At 37.4% G+C, this 21785-nt stretch overlaps 1 protein-coding gene across 5 annotated transcripts in view; it reads right to left on the minus strand.

Annotated features, from left to right (window-relative positions):
- Nucleotides 1-21785, minus strand: part of LOC118530817 (complement factor H-like) — a 140548-nt gene that overhangs the window by 26303 nt on the left and 92460 nt on the right. For all 5 annotated transcript variants that reach the window (XM_078078330.1, XM_078078329.1, XM_078078327.1 and 2 more), the window contains 6 exons: nucleotides 19245-19427; nucleotides 17436-17609; nucleotides 7293-7469; nucleotides 6357-6539; nucleotides 6067-6249; nucleotides 3215-3388 (listed from right to left, as the gene is read on the minus strand). In XM_078078330.1, coding sequence (XP_077934456.1) covers nucleotides 3215-3388; nucleotides 6067-6249; nucleotides 6357-6539; nucleotides 7293-7469; nucleotides 17436-17609; nucleotides 19245-19427 — 1074 coding nt within the window. The remainder of the gene's footprint in view (nucleotides 1-3214; nucleotides 3389-6066; nucleotides 6250-6356; nucleotides 6540-7292; nucleotides 7470-17435; nucleotides 17610-19244; nucleotides 19428-21785) is intronic.

The raw sequence follows: 21785 nt of genomic DNA on the forward strand, positions 1-21785 counted from the left end.
GGAAAAATGGAGTTTATCTTTGAAAAGCAGGATGGTTTAAATCCATGTTTTAATTTTCTACCTTAATAAATGAAAAAATAAAATTAAAAGCAAAGTAACTAGAATGAAAAAAACAGTTTGTCCACAGAGGAGAGAAAATTGAGAAAGACAAATAGAAAAAAGAAAACAAAAAAATAGTGAATGTTAATAAGGTTAAAAAATAAAAGAGAGAGTAAATGGAGAAAATTAAGTGTTAAAATTGGCTATCTGGAAATATTAAGAAAACTGAAGAAAAAAAGAAAACCTAGGAAGAATAATAAAGATGAAAGAGAAAAATAACTGTCAATGTCAAGAATGAAAGAAGTGATAACAACAAAGAAACTATATAATTAAAATGAAAATAGAATATTAAGTGACTATTAGAAACAAATGTATACCAATCAATTTCATAAATTAGATAAAATAGATATTTCTTCAAAAATACAACTTCCGGGCGCCTGGGTGGCTCAGTTGGTAAGCGACTGCCTTCGGCTCAGGTCATGATCCTGGAGTCCCAGGATCGAGTCCCGCATCGGGCTCCCTGCTCAGCAGGGAGCCTGCTTCTCCCTCTGACCCTCCCCACTCTCATGTGCTCTCTCTCTCTCATTCTCTCTCTCAAATAAATAATTAAAACCTTTAAAAAAAAATACAACTTCCTTGCATTGACAAAAGACAGTAAGAAAATCTGAATATTTCACTACTTATTAAAGAAATTGAATTCTTCATCAAGAAAAACTTCCAAAAAAGCAAATTATATATCAGATGACTTTACAGGTGAAGTCTATCAATCATTTAAGATACAAATAATAAAATAATAATATGTGTAATAATAATATTACATTTATACTTTCAGAAAACAGAGAAGCAGAGAGCAGTCCTCAATTCGTTTTATGAGGCCACGATAATCCTAACAACAAAACTTGGGAGAGGAATTAAAAGAAAAAGTAACTATAGATTAATATTCCCCATGAATATAGATGTAAAACCCCTTAAAAATATATCAGCAAATCAAGTACATGAAAATATAGAAAGAATAACCTGTCACTACCTAGTAGAGTTAACTCTAGGGAGGAGAGATCTGTTCAACATCCAAAAATTTATATATATAATTCACTGTATTAACAGAATTAAGGAAGTCATATTATCATATCGAGAGATACATAAAAAGCATTTAAAAACATTCAACATTGGTTGATCATAAAATTTCTCACTCAGTTAAGTAAGAATAGAAGGAAATTTCCTTAAACTGATAAGGGGCATCTACAAAAATCCTAAATTGACATTATACTTGTGGTAAAATGTTGAATATCCTCTCCCAGTGATCAGGAATAGGACAAAGTTGTATGTTCTCATCATTTCCTTTCAACAGTTTACTGGAGGTCCAAGTCAGTGTGATAAGATAAAAAAATAAAAATAAAAAAGACCGGCAAAAATAAAGTCTTGTATTTTCAGTGACATAATTGCTTACAGAAAATTACCACAGATCTACAACATAATACCTAAAATGAATAATGCAACTTAGTATAGTGTCAGAGTATAAAATCAATGTGCACAAATCGAGTGTGAGGACAAATGTATAGGAAGAAACTGACCTCATCTCCTCCCAGAGACACACAGGTACATATGGAACAATTTCCTCTAAAAAAGACCTGAAAACTAGCTGAATAGCTCCTTCACAACAAACAGTAAAAGGGCCACATCGAGATGGGTAGGAGAGTCAGAGACCCAGTAGGGACAAAACTCCCACCCCTGGCAGGGCTACACACAATCAGGTGGGATCTCACAAATCCAGAGCTTCTCCCTGAGGAGAGAGAGGTTTGTGTCCCACATCAGCACCCCAAACTCTGGGACCTGCAAAAGAAAGATGAGCCCCCCCAACACCTGGCTTTGAAAACCAATGGGGTGCCTGGGTGGCTCAGATGGTTAAGCGTCTGCCTTCGGCTCGGGTCATGATCTCGGGGTCCTGGGATCGAGTCCCGCATCGGGCTCCCTGCTCCTTGGGAGCCTGCTTCTCCCTCTGCCTCTCTCTGTCTCTAATGAATAAATAAATAAAATCTTTAAAAAAAAAAAAAAAAAGAAAACCAACGGGTCTCATATCCAGGAGACTCAATGGGCTGTAGAGAACGGAGATACCTTTTTTTTTTTTTTTTTTAAAGATTTTATTTATTTATTTGACAGAGAGAGAGAGAGAGCACAGGCAGAGGGAGAGGGAGAAGCAGACTTCCTGTTCAGCAGAAAGCCTGATGTGGGGCTCGATCCCAGGACCCTGAGATCATGACCCGATTGGAAGGTGGACGCCTAACCGAGCCACCCAGGCACCCCCTGAGATACTTTTCTTAAAGAGCTGGCACCCAGACCCACTACCCCCAGGGGACCAAAGTGACCGGAACAGTTTGAGAAACACCTAGACGTATGAGAAGGAGAGCCATTTGCTAATCTTAAAGCATCTCCTGAGGAGCAGGGGTCTGTTGGGACTCTTTCCACGACGGAAGTGTGGCAGGTGCCATTTTTACACTCGCCCTCCACCTTGAGAACCCCGGCAGGTGCACTCCAGCCCAGTGCTCTCCTATGGCCCCATAAAAGCCAGCGGGTGTGGCCCAGCCCTGCCTTCTCCTGCTGCCTCACCAAAGCTGGCAACATGCTCAGTCCACATAGGGGACGCTCCTCGATCTCCTGGCGCTGGTGGCCACAGGGGCTTGCCTTTCTGGCTCCCGCAGGACTGTATCAGTGGGACAGGCACTTCTTGGCAGGCCACCGCCTCCAGGGCACTACACAGACAGCCGACTGAAACACACCCTCAGTCTTGTTGTGAAAAAGGCCAATGTACTTGTCCTGGAACTTTCGCTTGAGGGGCAGACTTCAGATTTGCCACACATCTGGAGGCTACAGAGGTGCTTCTCAGGGCACGGAAACCGGGGGGATGCCAGCTTTGTGCTCTCTTCAGCCTCAAAGAAAACCCAAACACTAATTCTTCAAGATACCTGGCCGGATGTTCATTCAAGACCACCAAGTTTCTGGGTGTTTTGTTTTATAGCGGACTAATGCACTGATGCAATTAGTATTTAGAAATAGGGTTTTGGTTAGTTTCTGTGTAGTAATACATAGGTAAAATTTTTTAGAAGCCACAAAGATACTACTTTTATAAATTAGGAAGAAATAGAGTAAGTTTTTGAAAATATTGTAAACAAGAGCTTACCTGTGCAGTTTAGTTCGGGATCCCATCGCCCATTTATGCATGTTGAATGTTTCTGCTTTATTGTTCCTCTGCATTTATAACTTATTTTCTCGTTATGATCAAATACAATCTTACTTAATAGATTTGCTTCTTGTCTAGTCAAGCTGTATTTACACTTCTCAAGTTTGTCAGTTGCTATAAAATGAAAATATTCCCTTGAAAAGACTAATTATAAGAATCAAAGCAACTACTACAAAAAATAGCTTAGAGTCAATAGTATAATGAAATTAGAATTTGAGCCCATAAACCCCACCAACCAATTTATTCCTGACCATATTGCATGAGATGGGCTCTTATGTATGAACATAAGTCCTGTGTCCAGTCTTTGAAATTTCAGAGAAAATGTCCATCATAAATGCATTCTGCACTTTGGGGATTAGAAAAGTGTAAGAGGCTCACTTTTTTGGATGATCTACATACTGAGCAGTCATCACCTGACTACATTTGGTCCCATATTTATCTGTGGAAATAGAATATATGAAGTTGCTAGTTTAAATATAATTTTTTCAATAAAGGTAATGTAATATAATAAGAAAAGTACATCTAAGATGTAGTATACAGAATGTGAATACTTAGGTAGATCTTTTGCATGATCACTAAAAAATAGGAACAGATTCTTGGAATTAGAAGTTGGGTGCTTAAAGCCACAACCTGTTTCCGGTTTATACTCTTACAATCTTTGAAGAGCTATTTTATATACCAGATCATCCTTATTATAATGTCATAATAGTAAATTTTTACTGACTCTGAGTTAAATATAACAACTTTCTATATAGCTATGTATTTCAAAAATTCAATGCAGATTAAAGTACTTTTGGATTTGATAAAATATGAGTTGATGTAGGTCTTTGTTAATGATTTATTAATGATTAGCCAAAGAAGTGACGATTTTGTAATACAATAAAAAATAAAACAAAGGAGACTAATTCAAAAAACTAGAGGCTGAGAATTAGTCCTGTTTTTAGGGCTTGTCCACAGTGTTGAGGGAGACAAAACAAGGTGTTCAGGTGATGGTAACTGAAGGACGATCTATAGTCAAAAGGAGTGGTGGCGGCTGTTGTTATTGTCCTATGATTGGTTTCTGAAAGAATTTCTTTGTTTATTAGGAGAAAATAAACATTCGGGGAAGAGTGAACAGCTAGACTAGTTAGAGGTACAAAATAAACACTGAGGGGCGCCTGGGTGGCTCAGTCGTTAAGCGTCTGCCTTTGGCTCAGGTCGTGGTCCTGGGCTCCTAGGATGGAGCCCCACGTCAGGCTCCCTGCTCCGCGGGAAGCCTGCTTCTTCCTCTCCCACTCCCCCTGCTTGTGTTCTCTCTCTCGTCTCTCTCTCTCTGTCAAAATAAATAAATAAAATCTTAAAAACAAAACAAAACAAAATAAACATTGAGAGGAGAAAATTGGAGTAAGGTCTATTATACCTGTAAGGGGATTATGTTAAGCTGAATATAGGTAGAAGATTAACTTTTGGAAAGCAAACTCTGAGATCAGAAAAGAGTAATAATGGAAGCATATATTTTAGAATAAGAGTGAAAAGTTGAGAATTTTCATGCCCGTTATAACTTTGGGTTTTTCCTCCCGTATGAAATAAGGGGAGATCATCTGTGGAGATAGAAGAGGACAAAGATTGAACTTTGGTCTTGAAGGACTGACAATACTTCTAATGGGAATGTGTTTAGCAAAAATGTAAGGATTAATAAGCAACAAAACTTATGATTCATTCAACAAACTCCTGTTTAATGTCTGCTATGGGTCTGCCAGTCTTTTGTGTATTGGGAATACATCATGAACAAAATAGGAGTAAATCTCTGCTCTCATGGAGCGTGAGCCCAAGCCCTACCTTCTCCTTGGAACAATTAATGCCTAGAAATCTGATGAATAAGTAAGACTGGACATCCAGGGCTCTCTTTGAATGTAAGACCTAGGAAAACTCTAGGAAAGAACTCATTCTGAGGGTAAAATGAAAAGGGCCCCCAATATTTTCCATGTTAGTCATAAAAGACTTGGTCATCCAAAGGGTCAGGATGATTTACATACATCAATCAGAGGGAAGTCCATCCATCAGATTTGTTTCCTAGCCTAACCCTGACTGTCTCCTTTGACTGAGTTCTTCTACTGACTGAGAGGGCCTGAGCCCACCCACCCTTCAGCACATTAACTTGTTGTTGCATTTGAAACAGATTGGGAAATTGTTAGAAACTTTGAGAGAGGCAAGATTCCTATAGGAACGTAACAAGTGGGTAGTAACTTTGTTTTCCAGGACCTGAAATCAAGAGTGCCACATAAAAACAAAAGTGGTCTTTTTGCAAATATAGTTCTATTTTCTTGGTCATTAGTACTCATATTTAAATCATATGAATAACCATAAATAAAATTTAGCTTCACACTTATAAACAGTGTTAATATCAGGGACAGAAAGACTGATAAAATTCTATTGCTAATTTGTAGACATATAATGAGCTATAAGCAATGTCTACCTTCATTGTAATTTAAGAACTGACATTTTAAAATAAGATTTTATTTACTTATTTGAGAGAGAGAGTGAGAGAGAGCATGAGCAGGGGGAGGGTCAGAGAGAGAGGGAGCAGCAGACTCCCTGCTGAGCAGGGAGCCTGATGTGGGGGCTCAATCCCAGGACCCTGAGATCATGATCTGAGCAGAAGGTGGATGCTTACCGACTGAGCCACCCAGGTACCCCTAAGACCTGACATTTTCAAGAATATACCTAAATTTCAAATATATGTTTGCAAATACACTTTTTGCCATAAAAATATTAAATCTCATTGACTGTCAATTTGAGAAGTTTCTTCTCACCGATGCACTGAGGAAGTGGGGTCCACATTCCACTAATACATGTAATTGACTTGTGTCCAATCATTGTAAATTCTTCTTTGCAATTGAACTCTACTGAATCTCCATGGCGATAGGGAGGGACAGAAGACTCAACAACAGAGCCATAATGAAGTTCAGGTATATCTCCACATGTACTCTCCACCTCTGTGAAAATTTCACAAAAATATGTTTATTTACAAAATGCAATTTATGTGTTTATGAATACAAAGAGTGTTGACTTATGTTTAAATATGAATATTTTTATACATTACCAATACACATAGGCAAGTCTGTCCATTGTCCATCAACACATTGAATTTTATTAAAACCCTTCATCAGAAATCTAGTATTGCAAACATATTCCACCAAATCATTGTGTTCGTAGATTTCTTTGTCTGTTTCTTTAACTTTCCCATTGGGGAGTTGAGGAGGTGGCCCACACTGTTTTGTTTGCTCTACAAGAGAAATACTGTGTGAATAATCGTTAAATTATCTATTTTACAACTTAAAAATCCATAAAGTAGAGAGTTTTTAAAAATTACTTTGTATAATTTATAATATAATTTATTATAGCCTTCTTAAACAATGGTGTTTACACCAGAAACATGTTTCCCAGTTCTATTACTTACACTGAACTAGTGTATTGGAAATATTTAAGCCCAGGAAATATGTTTAATAATCTAGGTATTCTAAGATGTATGCAAAGCAATTAATAAATGTGGTTGTGTAAATTATAGCAATATTCATATTCCATGGAAACATTTTATCAAAACTGTTTGAAAAAATGCCATCGTTTGAGGCAAGCATTAGATCAAGATGTTTTAACTTTGATTAAGCCATGCATGTGATTGAACTGACTATAGGTTGCTTGAATATTGTTTAGACACTCAATAAAACTTGAGGAAAGGCCCATGCTATACAAAGTGTCCAATATTATTGGTGGAACTGCAGGCAAAAGGAATAATAACAAAAGAGTGTGAGACATCATATATGTATCTATGCATACTTCCACTACATATTTCAAGAAACAATTGGAGATTAATTGCTTAAATAAGGAAGTCTGAGGTATCTACCCCCCAACACATGTCCTGGCTTAATACACTAGGTTATAGACACACTCAAAGCCAACAGAAATTTAAGATGGGGGGAAAAAAGGTTGATACCCAAATCCTAATTCTTGTTTTAGCAATTGTAAGACAGATATTCACCTTTACATGTTGGAAGATTAGGGGACCATCCAAAGTGATAACACTGAACTGAGTCTGGTCCAACTCTTTTAAGTCTTTGTCTGCAGGAGAATTTCAAGAGGTCTCCAACTCTATATTTGTGTTTTCTGGGCTCAGGAACTAAGTATTCTTCTACTACTGGAACCTTGCATTCTATTTCTATAAAAAAGAGTCAAATAATTTAGTGAGAATATATAATTAATCATCACTAAAGTAAATTTCATACGTGTCTTATAAAAATGAGGTGCTGGGTACTGCATATACAGAGGGGCATCAGATAAATCCTCCTTGAAAAATATTACATATTAGGTATTACACACCTTCTAAATTCATAGGGACTCAGAAATATTAAGGCATTAAATAGCAATATATGTATCCTGAAAATGTATTTGTAAGGTCAACTTGCTTATACTGGATCTGATTTTATAACTGACATTTATTTATAAAATACAATGTGATATTGTTTTGCACTCTCAAAACATAAAAGTATCCTCTTGCTTAAAAAAAGTGATGCTATGAGAGCGGCAGAGCAAGATGGCAGAGGAGTAGGAGACCTGGATTTCCTCTGGTCTCAGGAATTCAGCTGGATAGGGACAAACCATTCTGAACACCTACGAACTCAACAGGAGATTGAAGAAAAGAATAGCAGCAACTCTCTGAACAGAAAAGTGACCACTTTCTGGAAGGTAGGACATGCGGAGAAGTGAATCCGAGGCAATATTCGGGAAGATAGACGATGGGGGAGGGGGCCTCCGTCAGCCGCTTCTGGCAAGTGATAGACCCGCGGAGCACAAAATCAGAACTTTTAGAAGTCTGCTCCGCTGAGGGACGTCACTCGAGTGGCTAAGCGGGGGGTGGAACCCTCGTGGGACAGTGTGGTCTCAGGACCCTCGGGGTCACAGAAAGACCAGGGGTGCCTGAGTGCGGCAGAGCTCCCAGGTATCGGAGCAGGGAAGCCGGCTGCAGAGACGGAGCCGAGGCGCGGGCTCTCAGCTCGGGGTTGCCATAAACCGTGATCCGCGGCACAGTCAGGCCACTGCTCCTCCAGCAGGGACCCAACAAGCAGCAGATCTGGGGAGACCCCCCTGCCTCCCCTGGGAGGAGCGGCGCGGGAGCGCACCGCAGGGATCTGCTGGGTTTGGAGACTCCACACGGGGTCGGGTGCCAGAGATAGAAACACTCGGTCACAGGCCGGGTGAGCACGGAGTGCGGCGGGAGACCGGGGAGACGGGAGTGACTGACTGCTTTTCTCTGGGGGCTCGCTGAGGAGCGGGGCTGAGTTCTTGGCTCCTCTGGGGCGGAGATTGGGAGGCCGCCATTTTCACTCTCACCTTCCAAAGCTGTACGGAAAGCTTGCAGGGAACAAAAGCTCCTAAGCGCAAACCCAAGCAGATTACTTAGCCCAGAGCAGGCAAGGGTGGGGCAATTCCGCCTCCGGCAAAGACATTTGGGAACCACGGCAACAGGTCCCTCCCCCAGAAGATCAGCAAGAACAGCCAGCCAAGACCAAGTTTACTGATCAATGAGAATGGTAGAACTCCAGCGCTAGGGGAATACTGCACATAGAGTCCATGGCTTTTTTCCCATGATGCTTTAGTCTTTCAAAGTTAATTTTTTTTAACTTTTTTTTTTGAATTTTTCTTTTTCCCTTTTTCAACCAACATCTTACCAATCCCCCCCCTTTTTTTTTAAGATTTTATTTATTTATTTGAGAGAGAGAGAATGAGAGACAGAGAGCACAAGAGGGAAGAGGGTCAGAGGGAGAAGCAGACCCCCCGCTGAGCAGGGAGCCTGATGCGGGACTTGATCCTGGGACTCTAGGATCATGACCTGAGCCGAAGGCAGTCGCTTAACCAACTGAGCCACCCAGGCGCCCCTTATCAATCCCTTTTTTAAAAAACATTTTTATTTTTCATTTTTAGAGTCATATTCTATCCCCTCATAGTAGTTACCCTTATTTTTGGCATATATATATAAGTTGTTCTCTCTTGAAAATTTTGATATAGTTTCTTCTAACAGACCAAAATATACCTTAAATCTCTAGTGTATGGTTTTGTTCTAGTCTCCTGCCTGATCACATTCTCTCCCTTTATTTTTCTCTTTTTTAAAAAATCCTCTTCTTTCTTTTTTCAAACAACTTCTTATCAATTCCTTTTATAAAATTTTTTATAATTTTCATCTTTACAGTCATATTCCATCCCTTCATCATATCAACCCTTATTTTTGTACATATATAAGTTTTTCTTTCTTTAAAATTTTGGGAGTCACTTTCTTCTAACAGACCAAAATACACCCCAAATCTAGTGTGTGGCACTGATCTATCCACCAGCCTGATCATATTTTATCATATTCTGTTTTTTTTGTTTTGTTCTGTTTTTGTTTGTTCTTATCTTTTTCTTCTTCTTTTTTTTCTTTTCTTTTCTCTTTCTTTCCCTTTCTTTTCCCCCGGCTTCAGGTCTTTTCTGATTTGCTTAGAGTGTATTTTCTGGGGATGTTGTTACCCTGTTAGCATTTTGTTCTCTCATTAATCTATTCTCCTCTGGACAAAATGACAATACAGAAAAAATCACCTCAAAAAAAGAACAAGAGGTAGTACCGACTACCAGGGACCTACTCAATACGGACATTAGTACGATGTCGGATCTAGAGCTCAGAATCATCATTTTAAAGATTCTAGCTGGGCTTGAAAAAAGCACAGAGGTTATTAGAGAAACCCTTCCTGGAGAAATAATAGAACTAAAATCTAACCAAGTCGAAATCAAAAAGACTATTAATGAGGTGCAATAAAAATGGGGGTGCTAACTGCTAGGATAAATGAGGCAGAAGACAGAATCAGTGATATAGAAGACCAAATGATGGAAAATCAAGAAGCTGAGAAAAAGAGAGATAAACAACTACTGGATCACGAGTGCAGAATTCGAGAGATAAACGATACCATAAGATGAAACAGCATTAGAATAATTGGGATCCCAGAAGAAGAAGAAAGAGAGAGGGGGGCAGAAGGTATATTGGAGCAAATTATAGCAGAGAACTTCCCTAATTTGGGGAAGGAAACAGGCATCAAAATCCAGGAGGCACAGAGAACCCCTCTCAAAATCAATAAAAATAGGTCAACACCCTGACATCTAATAGTAAAACTTACGAGTCTCAGAGACAAAGAGAAAATCCTGAAAGCAGCTCGGGAGAAGAGATCTGTAACCTACAATGGTAGAAACATTAGATTGGCAACAGACTTATCCACAGAGACCTGGCAGGCCAGAAAGGACTGGCAGGATATATTCAGAGCACTCAATGAGAAAAATATGCAGCCAAGAATACTATATCCAGCTAGGCTGTCATTGAAAATAGAAGGAGAGATAAAAAGCTTCCAGGACAAACAAAAACTAAAGGAATTTGCAAACACGAAACCAGCCCTACAAGAAATATTGAAAGGGGTCCTCTAAGCAAAGAGACAGCCTAAAAGCAACATAGACCAGAAAGGCACACAGACAATATACAGTAACAGTCACCTTACAGGCAATACAATGGCACTAAATTCATATCTTTCAATAGTTACCCTAAATGTAAATGGGCTAAATGCCCCAATCAAAAGACACAGGCTATCAGATTGGATTAAAAAACAAGACCCATCGATATGCTGTCTGCCAGAGACTCATTTTAGACCCAAAGACACCCCCAGATTGAAAGTGAGTGGGTGGAAAACCATTTACCATGCTAATGGACACCCAAAGAAAGCTGGGGTGGCAATCCTTAGATCAGACAAATTAGATTTTAAACCAAAGACTGTAATAAGAGATGAGGAAGGACACTATATCCCACTTAAAGGGTCTATCCAACAAGAAGATCTTACAATTGTAAGTATCTATGCCCCTAACATGGGAGCAGCCAATTATATAAGCCAATTAATAACAAAAGCAAAGAAACACAATGAGAACAATACAATAAGAGTGGGGGACTTTAACACCCCCCTCACTGAAATGGACAGATCATCTAAGCAAAAGATCAACAAGGAAATGAAGACTTTATATGACACACTGGACCAAATGGACTTCACAGATATAGTCAGAACATTCCATCCCAAAGCAACAGAATACACACTCTTCTCTAGTGCCCATGGAACATTCTCCAGAATAGATCACATCCTAGGTCACAAATCAGGTCTCAGCTGGTACCAAAAGATTGAGATCATTCCCTGCCTATTTTCAGACCACAGTGCTTTGAAACTGGAACTCAATCACAAGAGGAAAGTTGGAAAGAATTCAAATACATGGAGGCTAAAGAGCATCCTACGAAAGAATGAATGGGTCAACCAGGAAATTAAAGAAGAATTAAAAAAATTCATGGAAACCAATGAAAATGAAAACACAACTGTTCAAAATCTTTGGGATACAGCAAAGGCAGTCCTAAGAGGAAAGTATATAGCAATACAAGCCTTTCTTAAGAAACAAGAAAGGTCTCAAGTACACAACCTAAACCTACACCTAAAGGAGCTAGAGAAAGAACAGCAAATAAAGCCTAAACCCAGCAGGAGAAGAGAAATAATTAAGATCAGAGCAGAAATCAATGAAATAGAAACCACAAGAACAGTAGAAGAGATCAACGAAACTAGGAGCTTGTTCTTTGAAAGAATTAACAAGATTGATAAACCCCTGTCCAAACTTATCAAAAAGAAAAGAGAAATGACCCAAATCAACAAAATCATGAATGAAAGAGGAGACATCACAACCAACACCAAAGAAATACAGACAATTATAAGAACATATTATGAGCAACTCTATGCCAGCAAATTAGATAATCTGGAAGAAATGGATGCATTCCTAGAGATGTATCAACTACCAAAACTGAACCAGGAAGAAATAGAAAACCTGAACAGACCTATAACCACTAAGGAAATTGAAGCAGTCATCAAAAATCTCCCAACAAACAAAAGCACAGGTTCCGATGGCTTCCCACGGGAATTCTACCAAACATTTAAAGAAGAATTAATACCTATTCTTCTGAAACTGTTCCAAAAAATAGAAATGGAAAGAAAACTTCCAAACTCGTTTTAGGAGGCCACCATTACCTTGACCCCCAAACCAGACAAAGACCCCATCAAAAAGGAGAATTACAGACCAATATCCTTGATGAACATGGATGCAAAAATTCTCACCAAAATACTAGCCAATAGGATCCAACAGTACATTAAAAGGATCATTCACCATGACCAAGTGGGATTGATCCCTGGGCTGCAAGGTTGGTTCAACATCCACAAATCAATCAACGTGATACAATACATTAACGAAAGAAAGAACAAGAATCATATGATCCTCTTAATAGATGCAGAAAAAGCATTTGACAAAGTACAGCATCCTTTCTTGATCAAAACTCTTCAGAGTATAGGCATAGAGGGTACATACCTCAATATCATAAAAGCCATCTATGAAAAACCTACAGCAAATATCATTCTCAATGGGGAAAAACAGAGCTTTCCCCCTAAGGTCAGGAATGTGGCAGGGATGTCCACTATCACCACTGCTATTCAACATAGTATTAGAAGTCCTAGCCACAGCAATCAGACAACAAAAAGAAATAAAAGGCAACCAAATTGGCAAAGAAGAAGTCAAACTCTCACTGTTTGCAGATGATATGATACTTTATGTGGAAAACCCAAAAGACTCCACCCCAAATTGCTAGAACTCATACAGGAATTCAGTAAAGTGGCAGGATATAAAATCCATGCACAGAAATCAGTGGCATTCCTATCTACCAACAGCAAGACAGAAGAAAGAGAAATTAAGGATTCGATCCCATTTACAATTGCACCCAAAACCATAAGATACCTAGGAATAAATCTAAGCAAAGAGGCAAAGGATCTATACTCAGAAAACTATAAAATACTCATGAAAGAAATTGAGGAAGACACAAAGAAATGGAAAAACGTTCCATGCTCATGGATTGGAAGAACAAATATTGGAAGATGTCAATGCTACCTAGAGCAATCTACACATTCAATGCAATCCCCATCAAAATACCATTCACTTTTTTCAAAGAAATGGAACAAATAATCCTAAAATTTGTATGGAACCAGGAAAGACCCCAAATAGCCAGAGGAATGTTGAAAAAGAAAAGCAAAGCTGGCGGCATCACAATTCTGGACTTCCAGCTCTATTACAAAGCTGTCATCATCAAGACTGTATGGTACTGGCACAAAAACAGACACATAGATCAATGGAACAGAATAGAGAGCCCAGAAATGGACCCTCAACTCTATGGTCAACGAATCTTTGACAAAGCAGGAAACAATGTCCAATGGAAAAAAGACAGTCTCTTCAACAAACGGTGTTGGGAAAGTTGACAGCCACATGCAGAAGAATGAAACTGGACCATTTCCTTACACCACACACAAAAATAGACTCCAAATGGTTGAAAGACCTAAATATGAGACAGGAGTCCATCAAAATCCTAACGGAGAACACAGGCAGCAACCTCTTCGACCTCAGCTGCAGCAACTTCTTCCTAGAAACATGGCCAAAGGCAAGGGAAGCAAGGGCAAAAATGAACTATTGGGACTTCATCAAGATAAAAAGCTTTTGCACAGCAAAAGAAACAGTCAACAAAACCAAAAGACAACTGAGAGAATGGGAGAAGATATTTGCAAATGACATATCAGATACAGGGCTAGTATCCAAAATCTATAAAGAACTTATCAAACTCAACACCCAAAGAACAAAGAATCCAATCAAGAAATGGGCCAAAGACATGAACAGACATTTTTCCAAAGAAAGATCGCTTGGCATCAGGGAAATCCAAATCAAAACCTCAATCAGATACCACCTCACACCAGTCAGAATGGCTAAAATTAACAAGTCAGGAAACGACAGATGTTGACGGGTTGCGGAGAAAGGGGAACCGTCCTACACTTTTGGTGGGAATGCAAGCTGGTGCAGCCACTCTGGAAAACAGTATGTGGGTTCCTCAAAAAGTTGAAAATAGAGCTACCACACGATCCAGCAATTGCACTACTGGGTATTTACCCCAAAGATACAAATGTAGGGATCTGAAGGGGTACGTGCACCCCGATGTTTATAGCAGCAATGTCCACAATAGCCAAACTATGGAAAGAGCCAAGATGTCCATCGACAGATGAATGGATAAAATAGATGTGGTATATATATATACAATGGAATATTATGCAGCCATCAAAAGGAATGAGATCTTGCCATTTGCAACAACATGGATGAAACTGGAGGGTGTTCTGCTGAGTGAAATAAGTCAATCAGGGAAAGACATGTATCATATGACCTCACTGATATGAGGAATTCTTAATCTCAGGAAACAAACTGAGGGTTGCTGGAGTTGGCAGTGGGGTGGGAGGGATGGGGTGGCTGGGTGATAGACACTGGGGAGGGTATGTGCTATGGTGAGCGCTGTGAATTGTGCAAGACTGTTGGATCACAGATCTGTACCTCTGAAACAAATAATGCAATATATATTAAGAAAAAAACAAAAAAGAAGATACCAGGAGGACAAGAATGAAGGGGGGGAATCGGAGGGCGAGAAGAACCATGAGAGACGATGGACTCTGAAAAACAAACTGAGGGTTCTAGAGGGGAGGGGGGTGGGAGGATGGGTTAGCCCGGTGATGGTATTAAAGAGGGCACGTTCTGCATGGAGCACTGGGTGTTATGCACAAAAAATGAATCATGGAACACTACATCAAAAACTAATGATGTAATGTATGGCAATTAACATAACAATAAAAAGTGATGCTACAATTTTAAAATTGCACTCAAATAAGAATTGGTATTTTTGTTTAATGTAAATATATGGAGAACCAGAACACACACAAGGCATTTCTAATGTTTAAAGTAACTATTAAAATTGCTTAATTCGTAGTATATCATATTAATTATATTAGTAAAGAAATCAAACTGAATCATAAACTGAAACATGAAACAAAATAAAGAAATATGTTCAAGGCCACATAACTAGGCTTATTCTAGATGTCCTGAATATTTATATAATATACAACTATCTATTCTTATTGAACCTATAATTTATACCTTCTATTAATAAATTATTGATTATTCTGATTTAAATTAGGAATATGTAAAATTATCCCTTCAAATTTGCCAAGTTTGTGATATTTGTGACATTCCTAAATATTATAAAAAATGCATTTTTCTTATTTGGAACCCTCCTATCTTGCTAATAAATTTATAAAATTAAAAACTGGAATTTAAATATTAGAATCATACTAAAACAAAAAACAAATCCTTTGACATATTAGAGCATTTGTAATTATTAAAACATTTTGCAGATGAGGAAGAGTGAACAAAGCTTCAAATAAGCTTGGTTGTTGCCCTAAGATACATGTTTAATCAATGATGGAATTGGAATTTAGTAAATGATGGAATTGGAATTTTATAAATGATAGAATTGACCAGGCTGACTCCACAGGATTCACTTATACTTCCTTATTCTTTAATCATTTTCTTCTCTCCACACTATGAGAAGTCATTCCAAAATGTTTTCTTCTCCCTGTTGTCTGGGTCCTCCTTTTTTCTATCTACTTTGCCACCTATTTCTCTTCTGCCGGACACCTCAACATTGGAATGTTTCAGGGCTCAATCTTGAGCTCCCTTCTCTTTCTATTCTGTATTCTTAACCAATTTGATATCATCATTTATTGGGTGATAATTCCAAATATATATCTCTGATATATATATTTAACTCTGTAGTTTACATATCCAATTTTGATTGTCCATGGGCAACTCAACCATAATGTGCTCAAGTCAAAAGTTGTGATGTTCCTCCCAAAGTGCTCTTTCTTCTGTCAGCACCACCTTACAAAAAGGCATTGCCATTTACCTGCTTGCTTATGAAAAAAAATTTAAAACAAGCATGTGAATCCCTTGATTATTACTCTCTCTTGCATCCAATATTTAGTAAACATCAGCTATGTTTTCTACCAACAAACTAGATCTCTAATCTGTTCTGCTTTGCATCTCGTCAGCCATCACCCTATCCCAATCCCCACACTTACTCACCCTGCATAAGCTCCTGAATCTTCTCTTCTCCACCACAAGCACAACATATGAAAAAAAAACTTTTCAAAAAATCTAGATACAGTTATATTCTTTCTTTCCTTAAGACTTCTTTATGTCTTTTTATCAATCATAAAATTAATCTAAATGCTGACACGCCTTGAAAAAACCTGAATAATCCTTTCTTTGCCTCTTATCCAGCATCAGTTCATAAAATTCTCCTACATCTTTTTTTTTTTAAAGATTTTATTTATTTATTTATCTGAGAGAGAATGGGAGACAGAGAGCATGAGAGGGGGGAGGGTCAGAGGGAGAAAGACCCCCCGCTGAGTGGGGAGCCCGATGTGGGACTCGATCCCGGGACTCCAGAATCATGACCTGAGCCGAAGGCAGTTGCTTAACCAACTGAGCCACCCAGGCGCCCAAAATTCTCCCACATCTTGAGTAGAATCCGCTCACCCTGATATTTCTCAAATATTGTTTTGTTGTCAAAGTTTTGCACATACTGTTCCCTTGGCGTGGAACGCTAAATCCACTCAAGTTTCCCACAGATTCAAGTCCTACTCCTCTTCCTGGAAAATAGTGGATTCCCAAACGTGAAAGAGATTCATGTAATAATAGTCCACAGAACTTGTCAGAGTCAGAAAAGAAAGAGCTTTTGGGATCTGAAGAAATTAACACTCAAGGTAGAAGGTGTAAAAGCAGAAACTCAGGAGCAAAATAGCTGAGGAAATTGTAAGAAACGTTAATTTTGGTTTTCTTACACCATACACTAAAAGAACCCCGTTTTAAATAATATGAAAGCCTGCATTTAGAGTAACAAGCACAATTACACTTTATTTACAAATCTATCATGTATATGGCCCATAGGAAACATTAATGTACTGTGTACATTAGATAGATAGAGTATTGTCTTTGGGCTTTAAAACACCCTGTTCTCCCAGTTTACATTAAATCAAGAGACACCTGATTTTAGTCATTATTTCTTAAAAATGACTTTAAATAATGCAAATTTGTTCAAAATGGAATATTTTAAACACATTTTATTAATTTTGTCAATCCTGAAAAAAAGAATACCTGATAAAACGGCACTTACCATAACATATTGGTTTAGGAGACCAACCATCGTTATCACACACTATGGAACCTGTGCGCCCATCTCTGCTTTCAAATCCATCATGGCATTCATAGTCCAACTTGTCATTGAGTTTAAACCACGTGCCATGGCTTTTGATTCTGGCATTCTCCAATACTGGCATGTCACAAGATTCTAACGCATAATACAATCAAAGGTTTCACTTCTAATATTATTTAATGGACAATGTAATTAAGTCTCATCCCAAGGAGGTAAAAAAAGCTTTATCAATTAGTATGTACTAATAAATTATGTATCATATTAAAAGAATCTAAGAATACCAATGATAAATCATTGTCTAGAAAAAGTTACTCAAAATGAAAAAATATGTTTCTACACAGCGTTTCTCTTATCACTTAAATACTGTGAAAAATTTATTCTAAGAACACTTTTTTCAATCAATTATACTTATGTGTTTATCCCGTGCTTGTAATCAAATAGGCCAGTACAGATGTATCATACTTTTTCTAGCAAAGCTGGATAGCATTTTGTGAATTAAGATGACATACTCATTAGCAGTGTGACAAATGGGCCAGATTAGTTGAATAAGATTAGTTTCCAACAATGCAAGTAAAGTTTTAAACATTCTATAAAAATCTACAACATAATAATTTCTAAAGCTCATATCCTGATTTTTTTACCCAAATATATTCCTAATGGCTGTGTATTCTTTTCAACTTACCAAGATTGAACAGAGAGATAACTCTATTGTTTATAATTTGTTATAAGGAAGTAAAGTGTTAAAAGTCTCAATTTTTGCTAACACTATACTAGAATGATGTTAATAAAGGTTTAAATAATTCATCTCAAATGTTATACTGTGTTATGTAGCCAGCTACCTTAAAGCTTTAAAAAAGAAAACAAAACTAACTAGTGAAAAAAGAGACAGACATGTTCTCTTCTATAATAAGAGTGTTTTAATGGATAACTGATTACAATTTAGTATAAAATGAGTTCGATATGGGAACAACTTTTATCATTTTTTTCCTGTGGCTGGTGCCCATAGTAAGCATGGAAATTGAAAAAAATAAGGAAGTGAAAACGGTAGAAATGGATATTCAAATATTCACTTTACTTAAAGTGATGCTAAATATCAGTTCAAAATATCAGTGTGTAGCTTTGGAGTATAAGATAAACTGAGCAAACTGTTCTTAGAAAATCTTCATAAATACCTAGGGACAGGGAAATCTTTCAACACAGCTGCATTTGGTACCGCCTAGAAGCATTTCTGTCTCCATTAATTAGATGTTTATGAAGATTTCCTAAGGCAGAGGATTTGTTAGAAGTGGACCTACCCTGGATTATCAAACATGTAAATTCTACAGGTTAAATTAAAATTATGCGCTATGGACCCAGATCTTGACTTAAAAACATAACTTTTATGTCTAGGAAAAAAGACTGACATAAAAGTTTAATCACCTAAAAAACAGGTACATAGGCACAAAGATGTCAGCCAAAAATAAATGAGTTTATAGGAGAATACACATAAGTCTCCCTATCTAGTTTCCAAATCACAAAATGTTTTATTTTATTTAATTAATTAATTAAATCACAGGATGTTTTAAAGTGGAAGAAAACTTGAACTGAAAGATAGACTGATATTCCACCCTACAAGTGATTAATCTTAAGAGTAAAAAAAATTATATATTTTTTCATTTATCTTTTCAAATGGGAACCACCTCAGCCCCTCCCCCCAGAAAAGATTTAAGTTAAAATAAACTTTTGCACAACGATCATGAGGAAAATGAATATGAACATAAAATTACTCACTAATACATGAGGGTTGAGGTGACCATCCACTTTGCAGACATGTAATTGATCCTGAAGTTTTACCATCTGGTGTTACATATCCTGGTTTACACTGATATTGTGTTTCTTTATTCAAGGGATATGCAAATTCAGATTCAGAAAAAAATCCATTTTCGATTGTTATATCTGATTTTAAACATCTTTCTGAAAGGGAGACAGTATAAGGAAAAGATAAGCGTGTAAATAAGCATTTTTATAAAGACTCAAATAATATAACAATATAAAAAATAAGGAGTCATTTATAAATGAAAACCCAGAAAATCCAAGTCACCCAAATTCTTGTGACAGAGAAAATAAGCTATGAGTTTCCAAAGATATTAAGTCAGGATAGTTCATTAAAATTTTTTTTTTGGAATGAAGAAGCAAAATTTAGAATGCTCAGAATCCCTTCTTGGAAATTATTAGAAATTTGTTTGTCTAATGGATCTGGAATCCTACAGCATGCCAGAACGATACTGGCAATGGATCCTTTCCAGGCACTTGTTTTAAATATTGTGTACTCAGGATCTCTTTAGCAACCCCAGCATTCAGTTAACTAATTGGGTTATCTCAGATCAGGTGATGATGTCAGAGAGTTTGCTACCATAGCTACCACAGCTCTGAGAATTTGACATGTCTGTCATCATAACTGGGTGTTTAAAACCATATGGATACATGGAGTTCGATGGATCTGACACAGATCAACACATTACATTCATTTATCTTCTAAGACCAAAATGATGATCCTCAAATTATGTATAACTTAACTTGAAACAATAAAGAAGACTCTGTCAGTTACCAGGTCTCTTCACAAAATTCAGCTTTATTTATTGACTAGCCCATGGATAAAGAAGAAATCAAAGGAGAAAACATGAAATATATATTTTTTCATAATTGGTAATTTTATTCCTTCACTTGGGGCACCTAGTAGACTGCACATGGGATACTTGGAATATTAAACACTCAGGATATGGAATTAAAGTATATAATCTTTAAAAGAAAAAAAAGACATTAAAGCAGCGCCTGGGTGGCTCAGTCGGTTGAGCATCTGACTTTTGTTCTCAGCTCAGGTCTCGATCTCAGGGCTGCGAGTTCAAGCCTGGTGTTGGGCTCCACACTGGGTATGGAGCTTACTTAAAAAATAAAAAATAAATAAATAAAAAGATATTAAGTCTTTTGAATTAAATGATAAAAAACATTTTAAATAAAATTTTGTGAGATGATACTAAAGTAGTGCTGAGAGGGAAATTTTACCATTATATAGATATAATAGAAAAGAATACGGGCGCCTGGGTGGCTCAGTCGTTAAGTGTCTGCCTTTAGCTCAGGTCATGATCCCGGGGTCCTGGGATCGAGCCCTGCATCGGGCTCCCTGCTCCATGGGAAGCCTGCTTCTCCCTCTCCCATTCTCCCTGCTTGTGTTCCTGCTCTCGCTGTGTCTCTCTCTGTCAAATAAATAAATAAAACCTTAAAAAAAAAAAAAGAAAGAATAGACTATATATCACCTCACTGTTTTGCTTTAAGAAATTAGAAAAAGAAAACCCAACATGGGCATAAACTTGAAAAATAGACTGTTGTTAGTGAGATGGTGGAATAGGATGTTTTATTATTCTCTATTTGATTTATTTCTGTTCTAATCTTTATTATTTCCTCCCTTCTAACTTCGGGCTTGGTCTGTTTTTCTAGTTCCTTGAGGTAAAAAGTTAGGTTGTTTATATAAGATCCTCTATTTTAATGTAGGCATTTGTCACTGAAAACTTCCCTCTTCCCACTGCTTTTGCAGCTTCTATAAATTTTGTTACATTGTGTTTTTGTTTTCATTTGTCTCAAGATATTTTTAAAAATTCTCTTGCGCTTTCTTCTTTGACCCAATTGTTTGAGAGTGTGCTGTTTTCTTTCCATGTATTTGTGAATTTTCCCATTCTTTTTGCTGTTACTGATTTCTAGTTTTACTCCATTGTGGTTGAGAAAGATACTGTATAGAATCTTTCATGTGCAGTCGAGGAGAATGTACACTGTTGGGTGGAAAATTCTGTATATATCTATTAGGTCCATTTTGCTTATATTGTTGTTCAAATCTAGAGCTTCTTTCCTGAATTTCTGTCTGGGTGTTCTATCCATTATTCAAAGTGGGGTAATGAAGTCTCCTAATATTATTGTATTGCTGTCAATTTCTCCTCTTTAGATCTGTCAATATTTGCTTTATATATTTAGGAGTTCCAATGTTGGATCCACGTATGTTGAAAATTGCTACATCTTCCTGTTGAATTGACTCTTTTATTATTATATAATGACCTTCTTTGTCTCCAGAGACAGTTTTAGACATAAAGTCCATTTCTTTTTCTGATAGAAGTATAGCCACTCCAACATTCTTTGGTTGCCATTCACATGGAATATCTTTTTCCATTCCTTCACTTTTAGCCTATTGTGTCTTTAAACCTAAAGTGAGTTCTTGTTTTTTACCTATTCGGGTACTGTATTCCTTTTAATAGGCTTAATCCATCTACATTTAAAGGGATTATT

This window comes from Halichoerus grypus, chromosome 7 (assembly GCF_964656455.1).
Source record: "Halichoerus grypus chromosome 7, mHalGry1.hap1.1, whole genome shotgun sequence".
NCBI lineage: Eukaryota > Metazoa > Chordata > Mammalia > Carnivora > Phocidae > Halichoerus > Halichoerus grypus.